The sequence below is a fragment of the Neomonachus schauinslandi genome, chromosome 5 (genome assembly GCF_002201575.2).
Source record: "Neomonachus schauinslandi chromosome 5, ASM220157v2, whole genome shotgun sequence".
Lineage (NCBI taxonomy): Eukaryota > Metazoa > Chordata > Mammalia > Carnivora > Phocidae > Neomonachus > Neomonachus schauinslandi.
Genome location: NC_058407.1, coordinates 153,259,986 through 153,269,699, shown reverse-complemented (window position 1 = coordinate 153,269,699; position 9,714 = coordinate 153,259,986). Strand labels below are relative to the sequence as shown.

Sequence of the window (9,714 nt, the reverse complement as noted above, 5' to 3'; positions counted from 1 at the left end):
TAAATAAATAAATAAATAAATAAATAAATAAATAAATAAATAAATAATAAATTAATAAATAAATAAAAATAAAATCTTAAAAAATATATATGTACAATACTGTAAATGTATTTTGTCTTCCTTATGATTTTCTTAATAACATTTTCTTTTTTTAGCTTACTTTATTTTTATACAGTATATAATACATATAACGTACAAAATATTAATTAAGCAACTGTTTATATTATTGGTAAGACTTCCAGCCAACACTAGACTATTGGTAGTTAAGTTTTTAGGGAGTCAAAAGTTATATACAGATTTTCAACTGTATGGGCAGTCAGTGCCCTAACCCCCATATTGTTCAAGGGTCAACTGTGTGTATATATACATACATATACACACACGTGCATGCACGTGCGCACGCGCACACACACACACACAATCCTGGAATATTATTTGACCATAAAAAAGAAGGAAATCCTGATATTTGCAACAACATGGATGAATTTGGAAGACATTATGCTAAGTGAAACTAGCCAGACACAGAAAGACAAATAATGTATGATCTCACTTATATATTTTATCTAAAGAGCTCATGGAACCAGAGAGTAAAAGAATGATTTCCAGGGACAGTGGGTTGGGAAAAATTGGGAGATGTTAGTCAACGGGTATAAGCTTTCAGTTATAAGATGAATAAATTCTGTGGATCTGATGTACAACATGGTAATTACAGTTAATAATAATTTGTTGTATACTTGAAATTTGCTAAGAAATTGATCTTAAATGTTGTCACCACACAAACACACACACAAATAGTATCTAAAGTAATGGATGTGTCAACTTGATTGTGATCACCATTTCACAGTATATGTTGTATATTAAATTATCTTGTATCACTGCACACCTTTAAAAAAATCACACTGCAAAACCTAAATATATACATTTTTTATGAGCCATACCTCAGTAAAGCTGGGAAAAAAAGAAGGAAAATAAAGTTACATGTTCATTTCAATTGATGCAGAAAGAGTAGTTGACAATATCAATACTCTTTCATAATAATAACAAAACATTTAAAAATGGAAAGAGAAAGCACTTTCTTAATTGGATAAAGTTCACCTATGAAAAACCCACAACTAAAATAATAATCAAAGGTAAAAGACAGAAAGCTTTCTTCAGAAGACCAGGAACAAAATAAACATGTTCACTTTCCCACTTCTATTCAACACTGTACATATGTAAAGTTATATCCATAGAAATTCAGCAAGATAAAGAGATAAGGCAAATTAGGTAGGAAGAACTAAAACTATTCTTACTCACAGATGACATAATCATGTATAGAAAATCCTAAAGACTCTGCCAAAAAGAATGTTAAAGCTAATAAAAGAATTCAGCAAAGTTGCAGGATACAAGGTCAACATACAATAATCAGCAGTACATCTATCTACTAGTAATGAACAACTAAAAAGGATTTTAAGATAATTCCATTTACAATAGCATCAACAGAATGAAATGCTTATGAATAAATTTAAACAAGAGCTGCAAGACTTGTATGCTGACTATTACAAAATATCACTGAAAGAAATTAAAGAAGACTTAAATAAGTGGGAAAACTTCCTGTGTTCATAAATTAGAAGACTACATTATTAAGATGGCAATAGTACCCAAAGCAATCTATAGATTCAAGACAACACTTATTGACATCTCAACAGCCCTTTGAGAAATGAAAAAGCTGAACCATAAATTTTTTTAAGATTTATTTATTATTTATTTTAGAAAGAGTGGAAAGAGAAAGTGTGAGCAGGGAGAGGGGCAGAGGGAGAGGGAGAGAAAAATCCCAAGCGGACTCCACACTGAGCATGCAGCCAGACAGGGGACTCAATCTTATGACCCTGAAATCATGACCTCAGCCCAAATCACAAGTCAGACGCTTAACCAACTGAGCCACCCAGGTGCCCCTGAACTATAATTATATATGCAACTTCAAAGGATACATGTACCTCTATGTTTATGGCAGAGTTATTCACAATAGCCAGATTATGGAAAGAGCCCAAGTGTCCACCAACTGATGAATGGAAAAAGAAGATGTGATATATATATACAATGGAATATTACTCAGTCATAGAAAATAATGAAATCTTGCCACTTGCAATGATGTGGATGGAGATAGAGAGTATTATGCTAAGCAAAATAAGTCAGTCAGAGAAAGACAAATACCACATGATTTCACTCATATGTGGAATTTAAGAAACAAAACAACAAGCATAGAGAAAAAGAGAGAGAGAGGCAAACCAAGAAACTGACTTTTAACTATAAAGAACAAACTGATGGTTATCAGAGGGGAGGTGGGTGGGAGGGATGGGTTAAATAGGTGATGAGGATTAAGGAGGGCACTTGCTGTGATGAGCACCAGGTGTTGTATGCAAGTGTTGAATCACTATATTGTACACCTGAAACTATTACACTGTATGTTAACTAACTAGAATTTAAAGAAAAACTTTTTAAAATAAAATAAAAGGTTAAAATCCAATTGTTAAAAAATTTATATGGAACTTCAAGAGACCCAGAATAGCCAAAAGAATCTTAATTAAAGAAGAACTAAGCTGAAAGGCACACTTTCTGATTTCAGTACTACCAAGCTACAGTAATCAAACTGGTACTGGTGAAAGACAGACATATAGATCAAAGTAATACAACTGTGAGTAATGGCTACTAGCTTTTGGTAAGGACTCCAAGATAATTACATTGGATAAAAAAGACTAATTTCGGGGCGCCTGGGTGGCCCAGTCGTTAAGTGTCTGCCTTTGGCTCAGGTCATGATCCCGGGGTCCTGGGATCGAGCCCTGCGACAGGCTCCCTGCTCTGCGGGAAGCCTGCTTCTCCCTCTCCCACTCCCCCTGCTTGTGTTCCCTCTTCTCTCTGTGTCTCTCTCCGTCAAATAAATAAATAAAATCTTTAAAAAAAAAAAACAAAAAACAAAACAAAACAAAGACTAATTTCTACAAGTGATGTTGAGATAACTGGATATGCACATGCAAACGAATAAAGTTGGACTCTTCCCTTACAATATGTACAAGTATTAACTTTTTAAAATGGATCAAAAACCTAAATAGCTACAAATACTTTTTTAAAAAACTCTTAGAAAAAACATGGAGGCAAATATTCGTGACTTTGGATTTGGTAAATATATGACACCAAAACACAAGCAATAAAATAATAAATTGGATGTGATAAAAATTAAAAACTTTTGTGCATAAAAGGGCACTATCAAGAGAGTTAAAAACACAACCTACAGAATAGAAGAAAATATCATATAATAAAGGGCTTGTATCTAGAATATATAAAGAACTCTTACTACTTAACAACAAAAGACAAACAACCCAATTTAAAAATAGGCAAAGGACTTGCATAGATATTTCTTCAAAGAAGTTGTACAAATGTCCAACAAGCACATGAAAAGATGATTAATATCATTAGTCATTAGAGAAATACAAACCAAAGCCATGATAACATACCACTTCATACCCACCAGGATGAGAATATTTAAAAAAAAGAGAGAAAATACAAGCTCAAATGAAGAGAAACATGAATTATTAAAAAAAAAACTAGAACATATAATAAAATTTAAAAAATAAGGGGCACCTGGGTGGCTCAGTCGTTAAGCGTCTGCCTTCGGCTCAGGTCATGATCCCAGCGTCCTGGGATCTAGCCCCACATCGGGCTCCCTGCTCAGCAGGAGGCCTGCTTCTTTCTCCCTCTCCCACTCCCCCTGCTTATGTTCCCTCTCTTGCTCTCTATCTGTCAAATAAATAAATAAAATCTTTTAAAAATTTTAAAATAAATAAATATCTAAACTGTTAAAAAAAATAAAATAAAATATTCCCTTAAAAAAAAAAAAACCAGAACAGACACACGTTATATAGCAAAGGTGAGGGGGTTTTCATATGTAATTAGGATCCCTAATCAGTTGATTATTTCCAATATACAGAACTGAACCACTGATACAGGTAACAGCGTGGGTGAAGAACAAATGTCTTAGGCTAAGTGGAAGAAGCCAGTGTCAAAACCGTATAATTCCATTTGCATGGATTCAGTTAAAGGCAAAACTGCCAAGAGGAACAGATCAATGATTGCTAGGTGTTAGGGGCTGAAGGGAAGGAGCAACATAAGGGAATTTTTTTGTTAGGAGGAAACAGTTCTGTTTTCTGATTGCTGTGGAGGTTAAATTAATATATACATGTGTTGAGACTCACAGGATTGTACACCCCCAAAAAGAGTAATTTTATTGAATGTAAAGTTTAATAATATTTTAAAAGGCCCAGAAAAAAAGATAATAAAGGAATATGAAGAACAACTTCATAATTTTGGCCACTAAAATATAATAGACAAATTCTATACAAGATATAAGCTACTAAAACTTATTCAAGGAAAATGGATAATCTGAATATTTCTACATCTATTGAAGAATTAAATTTGTAATCAAAACCCTACTCCAAGCCACTTATGGTAATTTACCCTTATGCCACATAATCCAATAACATAAAACTACATATGTGTCATTCATTTCAGGTTTATTTCAATTGAAAAATACTATAAAGCTCCTAAATGCTCATAGATAGGTTGAATGAACTTTGCCACACCCATACAATGTATCTGTAAAAACTAACGAAGATGTATCTGTAAGCTCATAGGGAATCATTTCCAAAATACAATGTTAAAATATGGATATTAGCTGGGTGTCTCAACCTTGGCACTACTGACATTTGAACCTGGATACTTCTGTTTCAGGGAATGTCCTGTATTTTGTAAGATATTTAGTAGCATCTCTGGCTTCTACACACTAGATATCAGTAGCGGTCCTCCACTAGACATCATAATCAAAAACCAAAAATGTCTCTAGGCATTACCAATATCCCCTAGGTGGCAAAACTGCCCCCCAAGATGAGCCCACCGATATAAAGACTTGTAAATACATACATACATACATATTTGCATATATATGTTCATGTACATAGGTACACAAATACACTGTGTGTATATATATATATATATACTAAATATAGTCCAGAGGTATCACTTTTATGATAAAAAATACTACAATCCAGAAAAAAAAATATTTAAGAAACACTACAATCATCTCTCACCCACTGTTTCACCCACTCCATTGGCAACCCCAGACCATATGCCTTTTCTTCCTCAGAATCAAATCATCAAAGTCAATTTTTCAAAGGAAAGACTCACCCTTCATTTCCATCTTGCTTATAAAATCAACCCCCAAAGCTACTGCAACATTTGAAAAGACACAGAAAGCCAGCTTCTCGGTGAGGGTCATCTGTGTATATATGGTCCTCACGAATACATATGGAAAGAAGGTGGCAAAATAGAGGAAACCTCCAACAGAAACAGCCAAAGTAGCTGAAAAGTAAGAAAGAAAAGACAGAGTTAGTTCAAGTAAACTACAAAAGCTTGATGTAGAAATATCCTCATCTTATTACAAAAGAGCTCTAAAATGTAGACCCTACAAAAGAAGGGAAACTGTCTTGGTCACCACCATATCACGAGCATCTAGAACAGTGCTGAACATAGACAGGTGCTCAATAAATATTTTTGCTTAAATGAATGAATAAATGGTACAGGGAATAAACTTTTCTGGAATTGATCCTCCTTCTAATGCTATGATTGTGGATATTTACTCATCTAAAAAAGGATTTGCCCTTATGTTTATGGAAACTTCCTTTTTCATTTTTATTCATGACTACTCAGCCTAACATTCTCTAGATTACACCACCACTAATCACATCATATGAATACACCTACACAGTTTACATTTATTTTGGAATTTTGGAAGATGAAAACTGAAAAAGTTGACAACAATATATTTCCAGTCTTATTTATGATACTTTGAACACTTATTTATAAATAATACTTTATAAAACTATATTAAAAAGACAGAGAAAAAAGTCAGTGTAACAGAGAAGCCTCTGGATTAGGATGCTATGTATCATGAGGATTGCATTATTTCAGACCAACTCTTTTAATGACAGAAAAATCTAGACAAATTATTTTTTAAGTTTGTTTATTTATTTATTTGTATGTTAAAGTATTACTTTTTAAGTATGTTAAGTGACAGAGAGCTACCAGGCAAGGACAATTTATAGGGTCAAAATCAAGGTAAGAAGAGAACTCAAGAGAGGTAAGTGTAAAATTTGGTGCTAATTTTCACCTTGAAGCATTTGTAAAATCTAAACTATGGCTTAGAATCTGAGGGACTGAGCAGAGTTTTGGACAGTGTCAAAGGCGTACAGAAATTAAGACATGCTAAAGAAGGATGCCATAATTAATACCTCGAACTTTTACTTAGGGCCCTGAAAGGCTACATCTAAAGTACAGGTGTACCAGAAATGGATCATTTTATATCACCTCAAATCCTTATTGGATTATTATCAAACCCCTCATCTAGGAGTGCTAGAGCCCCACACTTAAATGACTGATGGATTTAAAAGTAAATCCTCTATGCAGGAAAAAAAGTTATCCAAAGACTCAAATAATTTCTATAATTTTTATATGCAATGTTTTACATTAAATAAATTACTAGGAATACCAGGTGTTATAGGTTGAATTGTGTCCACCGCCCCAATATTCACATGTTGAAGCCCTAATCTCCAGTACCTCAGAATGTGCTGTATTTAGAGACAGGGCCTTTTTTTTTTTTTTCTTAAAAGATTTTATTTATTTGACAGAGAGAGAGACGAGGAGAGAGGGAACACAAGCAGGGGGAGTGGGAGAGGGAGAAGCAGGCTTCCCACTGAGCAGGGAGCCCGATGTGGGGCTCGAACCCAGGACCCTGGGATCATGACCTGAGCCGAAGGCAGACGTTTAACGACTGAGCCACCCAGGCGCCCAGAGACAGGGCCTTTTTTTAAACAAAGGATGATTAGGTTAATATGAGGTCAGGTCATCCTCTGGGATAGCTCTGTGTGAGTGTTAAAAACACTCCCCAAGATTCCATTCCTCTTTATGGCTGAGTAATATTCCTGTGTGTGTGTGTGTGTGTGTGTGTGTGTGTGTGTGTGTGTGTACACCACATCTTCTTTATCCATTCATCAATAAATGGACATTTGGGCTGTTTCCATAACTTGGCTATTGTAGAATAATGCTGCTATAAACATCAGGGTACATATATCCCTTTGAATTAATATTTTTGTATTCTTCGGGTAAATACCTAGTAGTGCAATTACTGGGACATAGGGTAGTTCTTTTTTAACTTTTTGAGGAACTTCCAAGCTAGAGATTATTATGCTAAATGAAATATGTCAGTCAGAGGAAGTCAAATACCATATGATTTCACTCACATGTGGACTTAAGAAACAAAACAAATGAGGGACGCCTGGGTGGCTCAGTGGTTGAGCATCCAACTCTACCTGCCCAGTGTGGAGTCTACTTAAACAAACAAACAAACAAACAAAACAAATGAGCTAAGGGGAAAAAGAGAGAGAAGCAAACCAAGAAACAGACTGTTAACTAGAGAGAGCAAACTGATGGTTACCATAAGGGAAGTTGGGGGCAGGGAGGAGTTAAACAGGTGATGGGGATTAGGGAGCACACTTGTTGTGATGAGCACTGTGTGTTGTATGGAAATGTTGATCACTATATCGTACACCCGAAACTAACAGAACACTGTATACTAACTGTACTGGAAATTTAAATTAAATTAAATTATATTAAATTATAGAAAAAGAGGCCAGGATGTGGTGAAACAGGAACCCTTATCCACTGCTGGTGGGGATAAATATAAAATTTATAGCCACATTGGAAAAAATTGGGGAGGTTCTTTAAAAGTTAAATATAAATTTATCTTCATAATCCAACAATCCCATTTCCAGGAGAAGCAAAAACATATGTCCACATAAAGACTTGTATGTAAATAGCCATAGCAGTGTTATTCATAATGGCCAAAAATACTGTGAACAATATAAATGTCCTTTAACCCTGGGATGGATAAACAAAATGTTGTATATCCATATAAGGAAATATTATTCAGCAATTAACAGAAAGGAAATACTGATACATGCTAAAACATGAATGGATTTCAAAATCATTATGTTAAGTAAAAGAAACTAGACTAGATATTTTAGAAGAAGACTTCATACTTTATCCATACACACCAAATGTCTAGATAAGCCAAATTTATGTAGAGAGAAAGCAGATAAGTTGTTGCCTTGTACCAGAGAGAGAAGAATGAGGACTGACTGAAAATTAGCTCAAAGGAAATTTTAGAAGTGATGGAAAATTTCTAAAATGAGATTTGGTGATGGTTGCATAACTTGAAAAATTTACTAGTGGGTGAATTTTCTGGTGTGTCTATTATACTTTTATAAAGCTGTAAAAATATATGGTCAAAAGATGTAAACAGGCATTTTATAAAGAAAAACACACATGGTTCTTATTAACCTAAAAATATGATCAGCATCAATAACTACCAGGAAATTACAAATAACAGTACTATGAGATACCTTTCACACCTCAAAATTTGATACAAATTTTAAAAGTCTGAAACAATAGAGATACTTATCTACTGCTAGGAGGAATTTGAAATTGTACCACTTTGGAAACAGTTTGACATAACCTAGTAAGGTAACATGCTCACATATCCTACCTGAGTAAGGAATTCCACTCCTAATTATGTGTCCCAGAAAAAATCTGGTACATCTCTACCAGCTGATATACAAGAATGTTCACATCAATATTATTCCTAACAATAACTAACTGGAAACCACCCAAATACCTATCATGTGTACCTGTACAAGAGGACACTATATAGCAGTAAAAATGAAATCACAGCCATATAGATAACACCATGTTGCATCCAAATCATATGGTGTAATTTCACTAATAAAACGAAGCAATACATTAGCTAGTGATAGATATATAAGTGAGAAAGCTGTAAAAAAAAAAAAAGTCAATCAGAATAGTGGTTATTATCAGAAAGGAGCACGTAAAGCATTCCTTAGATCCTAGCAATTTCTGTTTTCCAATGTGGTATGTTGAGTACTTGGGTGAGCACCTGGGTGTTCATTTTATTATTATGTACACTGTATATACACTCTTGCATTTGTTATCTATTTCATGCCATGAAAAAACTTAAAGGACTTATAATTTAAAAAAAGATATGGAAAAGCATCGGTAGAAAAATAATAGAATGATACCACTTCATATATAGATCATTCCCGACAGAATACATGTAGTTTTATTCAGTCAAAAAGACAACTAAAACAGGAATCACAAAAAAACCAACCACCAAAAAACTTCAGATATGTAAGTAGATGGCAAAAGGGATAAAGAAGCACTTCCATAGGGGCACCTGGGTGGCTCAGTCGTTAGCCGTCTGCCTTCGGCTGGGGTCATGATCCCAGGGTCCTGGGATCGAGCCCCACATTGGGCTCCCTGCTCAGCAGGAAGCCTGCTTCTCCCTCCCCCACTCCCCCTGCTTGTGTTCCCTCTCTCACGGCGTCTCTCTCTGTCAAATAAAATCTTAAAAAAAAAAAAAAAGAAGCACTTCCATAACTTCCAAAATATAAAATTTTATATAACTCACTAATCTTCTGCTATTAAAACTTGGAATTTTTATCTGCTGATTGCATTCACTGATGCCCTTCTCACATAAACCACAATCTTAATACCTTGGTGAATTTAAGCAAAGCAAGAATTTGCTGTTCCCTCTGTGTGGCACCTTTGTTT

General features: G+C 34.6%; 1 protein-coding gene across 1 annotated transcript in view; it reads right to left on the bottom strand.

The window, feature by feature from the left end:
* LOC110582272 (phospholipid-transporting ATPase ABCA3-like) overlaps positions 1–9,714 on the bottom strand; it is a 165,165-nt gene that overhangs the window by 119,578 nt on the left and 35,873 nt on the right. Inside the window, exon 8 of the mRNA XM_044915266.1 lies at positions 5,218–5,391. Coding sequence (XP_044771201.1) covers positions 5,218–5,391 — 174 coding nt within the window. The remainder of the gene's footprint in view (positions 1–5,217; positions 5,392–9,714) is intronic.